Source organism: Anarhichas minor, unplaced genomic scaffold (assembly GCF_050575085.1).
Source record: "Anarhichas minor isolate MPS153535 unplaced genomic scaffold, ASM5057508v1 ptg000002l, whole genome shotgun sequence".
Lineage (NCBI taxonomy): Eukaryota > Metazoa > Chordata > Actinopteri > Perciformes > Anarhichadidae > Anarhichas > Anarhichas minor.
This window is the reverse complement of record NW_027466448.1, coordinates 9,110,915-9,125,053: the sequence shown is the minus strand read 5'-3', so window position 1 is coordinate 9,125,053 and position 14,139 is coordinate 9,110,915. Positions and strand designations below refer to the sequence as shown.

The following is a 14,139-nucleotide window of genomic DNA, read 5'->3' as shown; positions in this document are numbered from 1 at the left end:
CGGATGCACCACCTGCAGGTTCCAGGGTCCGAACCACACACACACACACACACACACACACACACACACACACACACACACACACACACATTGTGTGTAGGGACACTGGCTCATTAGTGCAGGAGCTGATTGAGGAACAAGCTAAAGTGCAATTTAAGAGAGGAAAGAATCAACTTACCGAGTGTGATGAGTTTAATGTCCTCCTCAGCTGACCCCCCTCCCCCCCCCCCAAAGCTCATTCATTCCTTGACTGATGCATGTAGTTTGCCCATTTTATTTAGCAAATACATTAACTTTTAAATAAATCCTGTTTTCTGATCCCCATCTGAAGTACTTGACTGTTGCACAGTGTCGTGCAGTGATGGCAAGCAAAAATTCAGTCCCCTCTATAAACAGTTTTGTGTTGGCACAGACAGAAAGGACTACTGCCATGTTTTCTTTTATTTGGGTGAAAGGCCAAACAACTGTCACTTCAGTTTAGTTGGTTTGGTGTCAAAGGTTCTCTCTATTGAAGCTGTTAATGTTGCTTTGAGATTATCATCAGTTTTTAACTGAGTCTTCTTAAGTCTGATGCAACATTCAGGTCTAAAAATGGCCGGTATATTTCAGGCATACATCAAAGTAGACACAAAACTTTATTTTTAACACTTTAAAAGGAATAGTTCGACATTTTTACTCATCCTAAGGCCATACAGGCATGAGCTGGTCAAATAGACCAATGCGTTTCTTTCAGAAATCTCACAAGTATACCTTTATTATAATACTGAGATTATTCAAAAAGACATTATAGTTGCTAAAATAATCTATTATATTTGGGCGTGGCATCTCAAGCAAGTTCCTGAGGCAAAGGGAACTCTGCAGTGGTGAACTGTCTCAACGTCTAAATGAAGAATGACAAAAAAAATGGAAAATTATTACACTTACGCTTTACTGCAGAGACTAAGAGGAGGGGATTGATACCACTCTCTGATTTGTACGTTATGTACAGTATGAAGTTGCAGTCAGCAGGGGATTAGCGTAGATTAGTGTAAACCCTGGAAGCAGGGGAAACAGTTAGCCGACTCTGTCCAAAGGTAACACAATCCACCTCCCAGTACCGCTGACTTTTCTTCAACATGTTATATAACATGTCCACAGTGCTTCTTGCCTCTCACAGTTGATAATTTAACTTTCTTTTCTTCAGCTTGAAAGCTCATTTTTAGCATTTCTTTTCTTGTGTGATTACCTAAAAGGTTTTCCTGTGCTTGACATTAGATGGTAATCTCGTATCAGCCGTTCCAACAAAGTGTTACACATAAAGAGAAACATGTCATTATTCCAGTTTTCACTGAGGTTAAGTTTTTACTTTTAAATAAACTGAACTGAAGGACCAGTACAGTGCAGCAGTACAGCATGCTGCATGTGTTAACCACCAAGTGGCACTGGTGGTTAGGTGTTGAATTGAGTAAACCTGCAAGAGAAGGGAAAGAACAAAAACAAACAAAAAAAGTTAGCAAGAAAAGTAATCTGGTGAAGGCTGCAGGGTCATTCAGACAAACACATAGAATCCCCCACTAACACTTTTTCTTTTCAATTTTGTTGATGTGAGCTCACGGCACCGTGTGTTAAATGATTTAGTGTGGAGAGAGAGAGAGAGAGAGAGAGAGAGAGAGAGAGAGAGAGAGAGAGAGAGAGAGAGAGAGAGAGAGAGAGAGGGAGCCAAAGACTCCAACCACCTTCACTCCTCCTCAGCACACAACTGCTGCTGAGGAGATGGGACGCTGACCCAGAGAGGAGCGTTTCATGCCTTGGAGAGTTGTCTGCACAGCATGGCTGACTACACCGGTGTGTTGTGAGTGGGGAAAGTGGCCGAAAAAAAACTCCAACTGGAGAGCATTGATGTTTACCTTCTCTTTGGTTGAGCTGGTGCTTTCTCTTAAACCTGGGGTGATGTCCCAGTGCTGGTGCAGGCAGGTCCTGCTCGGTGTGGAACTGGGCATGCTGGTGACGGTGTTGGTGGCCGGCAGTGCCGGACAGATCCATGACAGGAGGGAGGCAGGGTCGTCCTGCTATGGAGGATTCGACCTGTACTTTGTTTTGGACAAGTGAGTGCTACTACTTTCACAGGTTTTGGTGCACGACTCATCTGAGATTGTTTTGAAGATAAACATCATTCAAAACCATCTCCAGAGACATTCAATGGGCATGAACAATGTGCTATTGTGCTTTAACTAACGGTGAAACACTCATTCAGTCATCAGATCTGATGATCTCTTGTGGCTCAGGTTAGGGAATTTTTCTACCACAACATTTTATGCTTCAGCAGTTTCCAATTTTTTATTATTTAATTGAGCAGGAAACCAATCAACAACATTGTAATTGTTTGTCATTCTGCCCTGCAACAAACTATTTTCATTATGGATTTATTGATTCGTGATTTGGTCTCTAAATGGTGAGAAAATAGTGAAACATGCCTATCACAGGTCTTAGGCGAGGTCTTCAGATGTCTTGTTTTGTCCGACCAACAGTTCAAAACTAAAAATAATCTGTTTAAAAGTCATAAAGAGCAGAAAAGCAGAAAATACTCGCATTGGAAAAGCTGGAACCAGAGATTGGTTTTCACTTTGGCGTGAAAATTACTTAAAACAACGAAGTGCTTATCAAAACAGTAGTCGATTTTCTGTCAATTAATCAATCAATTAGTTGGCTGTGTCATTTTATTTTCCAAGCATAGGAGCAGATTTCTACAGACTTGAGTGCAGACATAAGGGTTCAATTGCGCTGTTCATTAAACTGTCATGATGTGAAGCTCCTCAGCAGGTCAAGTCATGTGTCAGCGTGTTGTTGTTCTGTGTTGCAAAAACACAAGCTATAACTTAGGAGTAGTATGATTTGACTAAAAACTGTGTTTACGCAACGATGAATCATTTGCAAAGTGCTGATGCATTCACTTCAATGATAAAGTGCACCGCAGGGATTCCTGTTGTCAAAGTGTGGTCACGTTTCACTGACAGGAGCTCACATTTAGTCCCGACTTCAGCTCTCTGTGCTCCAGTCTGCAGAACCCTTTCTCCATTAGAGCCAGATGTTCCAAAGATCCAGAGTTATTGGCTGTCTCTGCACTGGGACTCACATCACGGGATAAATGAAAACATAAGAGAGGGAGAAGAGGTTATGCATATTTGCCGCATGATTCTTTTTGATTTCTGACTTCCGCTTTAAAAGCTGCATTCTTCTTCTTCTGATTGTTGTGTCTTAGTGCGCACCTGATTTAAAAATCACTACTTGCCATAAAGCTAAGATCAACGACGTGGCACTTTTTGTTTTTTTGTTTGGCATTTTGAAAATGAGCAGCGAAGCCACATGAGAAAATGTGGAAATATAAAGCTTCAGAACTCAGGAGGAAATACAAAGGCTTACAACTCACTGGCTTCTCTCTGTGAAGTTTCACTGTGATGAAGACGTAGGTGGACTCATACAATTACGTATTTACAGTACATTTAATATGCCGATAGTTCTTGGGACACTGACAACAGCAAAACAAACGTGCAAAAAGCAGCTGCAGATAAACAAACCATTAGATTTTGGGATCTAGATTTGCATACCAACAACTTAAAACCACAAAGGACCACAGTTTGGCTATATAAACATTTTTGAATGGAACATTGTACATTGTTTATAACCTGAAGCTAAATGTGCAGTACTTTTGATCAGACTCAAATAATTTCATCTATCAACAGTCATTAAACTGGCAAGAATTTTGGCAGTCAATTAATCGTTTGAATCATTAATTCAAGAAAAAAATGCTAAATAAATAGCCAGTTCCGGTCTCTAAAATGTAAAAATGTCGCGCTTTTATTTGTATTAAATGATTGTGAACTCAATATATTTGAGCTTTGAATTGCATTTCAGACAAGACAAGCAACTGGAAGATGTCCCTTTGGCATTTTCTGATGTTTTATAGACCAACCATTCAGCAGATCAATTAATAATGACAATAATCATTAGACGTGAACTCAATGGGAGAATGATGCAGTCCTTGATCGGGTCACATCACAACCTCAAAAGTGAATGTAAGATTCATGAGGAGTATTACACAGTTAGTTTCAGCTTCATCAATTTTGGCATCTTCTGTTTCTTGCAAGTCCTTTAACTGCAGTGCATGCTGCAATGTTTACAGTAAGGACTATAGATGCAAAGTGCAGTCTGGTTTCGTCTCGTTACAACTGATTGTGTTCAACCTTATCGACAGGGGTCGTGAAATTAAACGCACTATACTACATGACATAGAAACGTAGAACCTCGAGGTCATTTAGGACCGCTACACTTACACTTATTACATTTTAGAAAATTCCTCTCTTTCAGGTCTGGCAGTGTGCAACATTACTGGAATGAGATTTATTACTTTGTTGACCACCTGGCTGACAAGTTTATCAGGTAGGTCCACACAGAAACATCAAATTTAGAGAGAAAATTATACAACGTACAACATCTTCTCTTCTTTTTCCCCCCAGTCCTCAGCTACGGATGTCTTTCATTGTGTTTTCAAAAGAAGGAAGGATTCTCATGGCACTAACAGAAGACAGGTGCATACATGCGCGGCCTCACTCAAATGTCTTAACGATTTTATTTGCACGTCTGTTGCGTTTTCTCGTATTCAGTTGAATTTAATCATCCGTGCCATCTCTTTCTATTTCAATTAATGTACGTTTTTATTCTCTGGACTATACGTCAATGATCAGAGAGAAGATCCGGGCTGGACTGGAGGAGCTAAGCATGGTGCAGCCAGGTGGAGACACCTTCATGCACAAAGGTTTTCAAAGAGTAAGCCATCTGTTAAGTCAATGGGAAACAGATCCTACTTACCCAACAGTATGGCATCTGACTTTTTTCTTTTTCTTTTTAAATGAGGCCCATTTAAATTTACAGTCACTGACGCCTCTAAACTTCTCTCTCAGGCCAGCGAGCAAATATACTACGGGACTGGAGATGGTGAGCAGAACATTTTCCTTTTTAGCACCTAATCATTCCTTCTACCAGTGGACCCTTTTTTTTTTTTAATCCCTTCATCAGAGCTCATGTGGTACAATCATTAGCACGGAAATAACAGAAACACAGCGATTTTTCCATCAATTGACAATTACGTTCAAATCATTTTGAAAAAATACTATAAAAATGGATTTCACCGGAGGAGAAGAATTTGTGTCATTATTCAAACGGCTTTTTTCTCGGACTTTCAGGTTTCCGAACAGCAAGTGTTATCATCGCCCTGACGGACGGTGAACTGAGGGAAAACCAGTTTGACCTGGCACAAAGAGAGGTGACTTGAAAACCACTTAGAGTATTACCATAATTGAACCATTATATTAATGCACTAGTCTCACTTTTTTCAAACCCAGTCTTCCTAAATGCCAGTAACAACGTAATGTAACGTTATAGTCATCATGTGATAATGCATCGTATTGCTTATGTTTCCCCCTCACATTGTTACTTGAACATAATATAACACCAGAGATCTTAAAGAGTAAATCCACACTGAATTACATATGACAGAGATGTTGCCGACTTTGGGTTGAAAACGTAAAGGCTTGCTGTGCTTGTGGACGCATGACTCTCAGTGATGTCACAGCAGATGTGTTCCAGCAGCTGTCAGTGACATCGTAACATCAGCAGCAAACATCACTGATGGAGGTGTGTCCACAAGTGGAGTTTCGGCTCATAAAAGGGCAGCGCAACTGCACTTTTCTTCTCCGTTGGGATTAACTGATCATTCATCATTTTACTGAAGCTTATTTGTTGCTTGTTTTTTCAATGTCTCAGGCCAGCAGAGCACGCCAGTTGGGCGCCACTGTGTACTGTGTGGGAGTAAAAGACTTCAATGAAACCCAGGTACATCAATCAGTCAACCAATAAACCAGCTGATGTATGAATCAATCCAAACTACAAGACAGGCAGTTAATCATTCAGTCATATGTCTCGTCAGCTTTCAACAATAGCTGACAGTAAGGACCATGTCTTCCCGGTGAATGATGGATTTGATGCGCTACAAGGAGTCATTGACTCGGTGCGCAAGACACAAGCATCACAGAAAGATGATTAAATACCTCATTTAATATTTTTGATCTACTGTTCAGCTTTTCATGTTGTTTTCCCTTTCAGATCCTGAAGCGATCATGCATTGAGATCCTGGCTGTAGAGCCCTCCAGCATCTGTGAAGGAGGTAAAGAGGCACAGAAGAAAACATTAACACCTGTATTATTTATACTATATCATATATCATATTCAGTTTAGGTACAATACTCCAATTGAAAGTTACATACAAGCATATTAAATACATTATATATCTAAGATTCATAACCTACTGCAAGGAAAATGATATGATTATAAAATGTAAAATATGGTGCATTTAATCCCACTTCAGAATCTTTCCAGGTGGTTGTTCGAGGAAACGGTTTCCTTCATGCCCGGGACGTACAGAAAGTTCTCTGCAGCTTTCGCATCAATGACACAGTTACTTTGAGTGAGTACATACACCAAGGTGAATTAAAAAAAATCTTAATTCAAATTTAAAATCTGTTTTAGGATGTATTTTTTTGTGACTTTTAAACTGAATTAATCCACAAATTATTATAAATACATGAGTCAAATCAATATGTGTTATGTGAAAGGAGTCACTCGTAGTAACAAACCCACAGCGAACATTAAGTAAGTGACTCGCATGTGAACATAGGGGAGTATTTAGCAGCCTAAAGATGGATACTTGGTTGGTGGAGACCAAAATAGAGCTAAAAGGAGAGTTAATATTGGATCAAATGTATCAGTTTGCGAGACACAGGACTTCAGATTAATACTAATGTTGTTGTGTGTCTGTTGGATTTGTAAAGAGGTAAAATAACAAAAACGTTTACCACATCAACTTTAGAAAAGGCCATAAAATGTCAAATGCGAGAGCTTGTTGCACCAAAAGCACAACGTCCACAAAGAGGGTTAAACAGTGAGTCTGGCTCTGCCCAAAAGGTAACATAACCACAGAGGAATAGAATGTAAATATGTGAATAAACTATGCACCATCCTCTGTTGTCCACGTTGTATTGTGAAGCGATCGACAGAAGACAACAATGTTGTGTAGGTGTGTGAATCCAAACTATTTATAGACAGAATAGATTGGGGATTTCACTCAGCAGCCAATAACATCATTGTTCCAAGTTTGTTTTGGCCGTGCAGATGGAGGTGGGTGGAGGGAGAGCAGCTCTTTGTGGCTCCCAATGACTTAAATCCCCGTCCTTCCCCACCCCCAAAAACCATCAAAACCGTCTTCCCCTTCTGTAAATCAGCTGGTATAACGCTCAACGCTTCTCAGATGTCTGGAGGGGAATGTGGATCTCACATCAGGGAGGAGCACTGTCTTTACACACACTAGACACACTCAGCCAGGGTAAATAAACCACAACCCTCCCTCACTTGCTTCATTTTCCATAGGGAGAGGAAGTCCAGGGATTTAATAACAAAAACAATATTTTAAAGCTTGAATCTCCTGACGTTTCAGGACTTGTAGAGAAAAATCAAGTTTTACCTTTGCTTCACTTTCACAACCAATGATCCCAACTTATCTTTTAATTCCTATACTCTCAAATCACATCATTACAGAATATTGTGATATAAGTTATTGTGTAATTCTATTTCCACAGTGAAAAGACCTTTGGTGGTGAGAGATACCTACCTTTTGTGCCCAGCTCCTGTTCTGGAAAAAGAGGGAACGTAAGTGAATGCTGTTACCGTCCACAGACTGTCTGGGTCGTAATAGACTGAGCGCTGAATGTGCCAACTCTCCTGCCATTTCTACAGGTCTGCCACCCTCCACGTCAGCATGAACAATGGCCTGAGCTTCATATCGAGCTCCGTCACCATTACTGCAATCACTTGTGTAAGTACAATGTAAAGCAAGATGGCAGTAAAAAGCTGAACTCACACACACACACAACAGCTCACGACTAAATGTACTCTATGAACTTCAATCTAAACCTCAGCTTATAATTATGTTACCTTGTAACTCCTGCTACAAGTATTGTATTGTTGGCCATCACAAAGCAACATGAGGTTCAGTGAAGTCGTGTGCAGGTTTGCTGAGCAACGGACTCACCTTGGTTGTGTCCCGCATCTATTTTCTCCTCCAGTCTGATGGGACCTTTGTGGCCATAGCTCTGCTCATCCTGCTGCTCCTGCTCACCATCATTCTGCTGTGGTGGTTCTGGCCTCTCTGCTGCACCGTGGTACGACGGCCATCTTGGATCCTCCCAGAGTGAAGAACATACAAATGTGTTTACGTTGGGACACATAAATACATTTTTTTTTTTTTTTTTCATGCTTGCAGGTCATCCATGAGCCACCTCCTCCAGTAATAGAGGAATACTCTGTAGGCAGTTTTATTTTTTCTTTCACTTTTCTGCACCCACACTCATTCCTTTACATTAATCCTTACCTTGTGTGTGCAGCACAACACATTTGCTCGTCAGCTATGGTACAACCTATTTGCTTTACTCTTATTAAAAGTAATACCGTTTCCTTCTTCTTTAGGATGACGAAGACGGTTTTCCCAAGAAGAGGTGGCCCACAGTGGACGCCTCGTACTACGGAGGACGTGGAGTCGGAGGCATCAAGAGAATGGAGGTAGGACGAGAGAACGGCAACCCAGATAGCAAATCAATTAATGTGTAATTAAACTTACTTATTCAACATGTTTTCCAGATACTTAAAACCGAAGAAACAAAAATGAATAATAATCTTAATCAAATCATTATTCTCCCAGTGTGTATGTTGCACAGCTGCTATAATCACGAGTTCTTTCTTACATCGAATCAACATCAAACCAGTGTTTCATGCTTCTTTACATGCTTTAGTAATCTACTGCATATCTTTATATATCAACCAGCTTCAGGTTCATAGACGAAACACGTGGCGGCCTTGAATCTACACTCGGCTACTTTGAGAGAGATCAAACACAAATATACAAAAGGAAACAGGAAGCGAGTCATTCCTTAGAGGAGATGAGTGTGCAAGTCCATGCTGGAAGGGACTGAGTCACTTTGTTGTTGCGACTACCTCGGTGAGCCAATGAGAGTCGAGATGAGGCCATCTGGCCAGCAAACTGCAAGGACGACAGATTTACCAAATGCTCGGAGGCTAGGATGTGTCCGCCGTTAGCAAGCTTGAGCCTGCTCAGGCAATATGAAGGTGCCTTAAAAAGGCTTGGATTGAGGTGGTAAAAAGGAAAGAGTCCTCAATTCATGTGAGGAAAAAAAAGGAGAAAAGGTAAAGCAGGGGAAAGAAAAGCTCAGAGTCATGATGTCGAGAGATTGTTATGGAATAAGAAGAGGCAGCGAGACGTCTGAGCGCCATGCTACCTGATACACCACGTGGACAACAGAGTGAGACCGAGACGTCTGCAGGTTAAGAGAGGCGTCTGTTGAAGACGGTCAAGGAGACAGAAGTCACCTTCTCAGTGTGAAGTGCTTCACAGACTGGCACAGAGGAATCTCTGCTGCTAACTCGAAGCAGCACCGCTTCCAAGCAGAGCAATGGAAAATATGCACGACTTCATTTAAGTACTTCCTCTGCCAAGTGAAAGCCTTCATGGCTTCTCTGTGGCAGCTGCAAGAGAGTTAATCTGAGTTATGAACTTCCAAGTTTGCTTTGACAGACCTGGTTTCACTCTGGATGTGACGGATCGGTCTTGACATTTACTGAAGCTCTTTCAGGGGTTCTTTGAGTATCAAGTAATTATCACTTGAAAAAAATGCTTTTGATGAAACCTTCTTACATTTGGGGAGGCAGACTTCTGCAGCAGTGGGTCTCTTGTTGCATTTTGAGGGGTTATGCTGTAAAACAGGTTCCAAAGTAATTTCGGAAAAATCCTTAAATCTGAAACTTGGGAACGTAAATTGACGCAATTAAATTTTGAGCCAAGGGAGCAAACTTCAGATTTCTTGTGGATTTCAGAGGACTGGGTTTAATTTAACTGTAGACATGCTACGAACATCTGGATATTCAAGGAAAGAGTGATTGTTACATGTACAGATAAAGCAGTAGTAAGTTGTTGCAAAGATTGACATCATTTACATCAGTTGCAGTCATTTAATGCAGATGCATTGGTAAAAAGACACAGATATTCTCCTGGAGCGAACATAATCAGCTGATTTGATTTGTCTTGTAATAATAAAACAACAATTGAGGATTGACTCCAAAGCCTAAGAGCGGCCCTGCGAGACATAGCTAAATGCTAAAAGCCAGCGGGCTAACGTACTCACAATGACTGCTAAGATGCAGATGTTTAGCCATATTACTATTTTGAACTTGTTTTAAACTCTAAAGGAATGCGTTCCATGTGTCACTGATAGCAGAACAGTGCTGAAAGCTTTTTGTTTCTGTTCAGGTCCGATGGGGCGACAAAGGCTCCACTGAAGAGGGCGCCAAACTGGAAAAAGCTAAAAACGCTCGCGTTGTGATGCCCGCAGAGGAGTTTGATCCACCGCGGCCTTATTACAACGTGCACAAATCCATCCGCCCCCAGAAGTGGTACTCTCCCATCAAGGTGCTCCAGTTCTTCACTTTCTAATCCTGTTATTCCCTCAGGACTTTTGGGGTTTGTGCATATTATTCATCATGATCGTAGAATACTCATTTTAGAAAAGTTTTTTTTTTTAATTTATAATTATTTGACAATCAAATTATTCTTAAAAAAAATCTTTCTCCAGAGCTTTCAACCACATTTTATGGTCATCCTCGGTTTGCTCAATTGTCATAGAGATGTATAACTGCCAGCAAATGTATTTAATGACATGGATTACATATTGTTAACATATGTATATATAGAGAATGATATAAATACCAGATGTTTTAAAACAGACATCTTCCTCACGATGCCGTCTAGCACCATAATCTAAAAATATGACCTTTTAGTGTTTCTGTGAACAACATGTGACCAGGACATAGTTAATAAAATGTGTTTCTTGACATATTAGTCAGCTGGATGGTAATAAGAACCAGACATGAACTGAGCTAACCCCGGAATATGGAATGTGTTGAGCGGGTGTTATTTCTAACTAAATACATTCTTTGTTTATCTGTCGCTGCATTATATAAAGCTTCCTATCCAAGAATCAAAGAGAGACATCTGGAGCACAAAGTGGAGCATATACAGTCTGGCAGAGCCACAAATAAACACACAAACTCTTGCTTGTTCGTTAACTCCGCTTTTAAAAGGATTGTTTTTGCTGCACTGCTGGCCACCGCACTGGAGTTATGTTAATAGTCTGGTTGTTATAAGAGATCACTGGTACAACATACTGTTTTTTTTATTTGTGCCGTCATCTGTGATCGTCTCTCCACAGGGCAAACTGGATGCTTTGTGTGTATTCCTGAGAAAAGGCTACGACAGAGTGTCTGTGATGCGACCTCATCCTGGAGACAAGGTGAGAGAGATCGACAAGCCAGAGATAATGCAAAGTCAGGGCGTGACGCTGCGACTTCCTCTGTGCGATAATGAAAAACGGCATCGTCTCTGTGCAGCTGGAAGAAAACAAAGCAATCAATAACATCGTGAACCAAGTAACTTTTTTGCAAGCAAACGGATTTGCCAAATTCATGACCTCTGCAAATTAAGGATAAAAGAGCAACGGATCAAAGAACAGAGTAGAAACCGAGTTGAAACTCATCTGCACGACATTAGATACACTTATTCCATTGACTAAACATTTTTAAGCAGTCAAAGCTGCATCAAAGTGACTTCAAGCAGCAAACTCTCAAGAGCAGACAAAAGGTAAAAACAACTGCAGTATTGTCTGGAGGAATGCTCTTGTCTGCAGAAGTCATTTAGAGTGAATGCGGCAAGCCTCCTCCAGCGTCAGCTCTGCTGGGCTGGCAGAGATGGCGTTTCCTTTCCATGACATCCACTAATGAAGGAATTTCCTTTTTCCATCTGTTGAAAGCTGTGCCCTTCCAAGCCTGCCAATCGCGTTGCCACAGTACATTCGGCAGTGCAGTTTCTTGTCTTTAAAGATTCACTTTTATTTTCATCTCAAGTTGCACAGTTCAGTTAATAAACAAAACAAGCCTCCACACTGACCTGTGGTTACTTTTTGTTTTTCCTTCATCACAGGGCAAGTGCATAAACTTCACCCGGAGCAAATCCTACCCTGCTCCTAGCTATCCCATCTACAACCATCCCTCCACGCCCGTCTACACTTTGCCCCACAGTTACCGGCGGCGTCCTTCAGAGGGCAGCCACGACTTCCATTTTCCCCTCTCGCCAACTTCAACGCTCCCCCCTCTGCCGTCCACTCCTCCCCCATCCTCCACCACCCCTCCCTGGTACACACCACCTCCAAACAGAGCCCTGCCCCCTTCCAACATGAGCTCAGTCTCTGCGCCCCCATCTCCAACTGGCTCCCTACCGCCGCCACCTCAGGGTCCACCCCCATGTAGAGCGCCTCCTCCGTCACGCCCTCCTCCACGCCCCGATCATGAGAACTATTGAACATTGTAAAAACAAAAAAGGAGGTTGAGGAGAAGGATCCAAGCTCAGGATGGAAAGCTGAAGGAATCCGCTCACTGTGGCTCTGTCCAAACAGAGGGAGTGTATAACGTTGCCTTTTGAGGCTGCAGCTGGTGATTCAACTCCTGCAGAGTCCGTTTTCCTCAACACGCATGAACCCTGACTTTTTTTTAAGTCTAGAAAGTGATTATTTAATGTAGCGAGCACAGCTTTGGCTATTAAATGCTATAGTAGCTAAGCAATGTATTCATTTTTTAAGAACACTTCCTTCCTAATGTCAAAACAGACACATTGGTCAAGCGTTGCAGTGTGCCATGGAGTCGTATAGATTTTCATTTTAGCCTTCGCCTGATGTGAATCTTTTGATCTGAAATGAATCTTTCACTGCTTTGTGCAGTGAAAAGCAATAATCAGCAGAAAATCCAGTGGCTCAGCAACTACGCCATGTTTTTTTTTTTTTTATACGTGAACATTTAACAAGTGTCGTCTTGGAAAATAAATATTCATTATTCACAGAAAGATATACAGTCCTTGATATTGCATGTCTGATTTCAATGGAAAATGACACCTTTCATTTCATGATCTTTTCAGGTGAAAGTAGGAAAGGCAGTTACTGAATAGTTTGACATTTTGGGAAAAATACACTTTTGCCGAAAGTTAGACAAGAAGATTGATACGACTGTCACATTTATATGGTAGATATAGAACCAGCAGGTGATTTGTTTAATCACTCACAGTGTGTCACTTCCTGTATAAACAAAATGTTTGTGTATGGAACAAACAAACAAAGGTTATTGTGTTCATTTGTGAGTTTTAGAGGTGCTGATAGGGACATCTTTAATAACCTTTACAGTGTGTAGACATGAGGGTGGTATCAATCCTCTCATCCAACTCTTAGCAAGAAAAGAAATGAGTGTTTTTACCAAAAAGTATTCCTTGAAGATTAATTCATACACATCTCACAAGAGACCCCTACAGAGAGACAAGCCCAATGCATGATATTAAAAACATGGTTCTCCTAAAATCAGTAAGTTAGAAACCAGGAAAGATGTCTGCAAGAAGCATATGAGTTACATGTTTGGCTCACTGTTAGGTGCCATTTAGGTTTCTGACAAAAGCGACCTCTGGAAAACAACCCTGAGATTGATTTAGCTGCCAGAATGACAGCCTGTAGATTTTGAGTCTGGTTATTTGATGCGTTTGAAATTAAAAGTAAAAAGCTTTATCACAACTTAAACTCAATCTGCTGGTTGGTGGTGACAGTTTAGGATTTACTCACAACTTTTAAATGCCCTACGTACCCGAGGTTCACCTCAGCAGGTGATCTTCTGCCCTCACTCACTGACATGCACCCAGCTGGACACACTTAGGATGAAGGTTGAAGACAGCAGGGGGCTTTTACTGCAAGCAGTTGTGAAACTGTGAAAACAATGAGATTCTATAAACAAGAGTTAGACCAAAAATGTTGTAAGACATGACTTGGTAACATGGAAACAGGTATCACAAAATTTGAAGAAAAGTACTGTCTGCGGGCGAAACAACAACATTAACTTTTCATAGGCAGTACACCACAGCAATTAATCAGTTAATAAAATAAAGCTTTAGAATGA

General features: G+C 41.0%; 1 protein-coding gene across 1 annotated transcript; it reads left to right on the top strand.

Annotated features, from left to right (window-relative positions):
* Window positions 1-1,929: 1,929 nt before the first annotated feature.
* On the top strand, window positions 1,930-12,528 carry antxr1b (ANTXR cell adhesion molecule 1b). Its single transcript, XM_076089086.1, has 18 exons — window positions 1,930-2,084; window positions 4,345-4,416; window positions 4,494-4,565; window positions 4,722-4,803; window positions 4,938-4,971; window positions 5,220-5,299; window positions 5,800-5,868; window positions 5,963-6,043; window positions 6,139-6,199; window positions 6,401-6,499; window positions 7,668-7,737; window positions 7,825-7,903; window positions 8,154-8,249; window positions 8,351-8,392; window positions 8,554-8,646; window positions 10,409-10,567; window positions 11,367-11,447; window positions 12,134-12,528. The coding sequence occupies exons 1-18, from the start codon at window positions 1,930-1,932 to the stop codon at window positions 12,509-12,511; spliced, it is 1,803 nt and encodes a 600-aa protein (XP_075945201.1). The 3' UTR covers window positions 12,512-12,528.
* The last annotated feature ends 1,611 nt before the right edge of the window (window positions 12,529-14,139 follow it).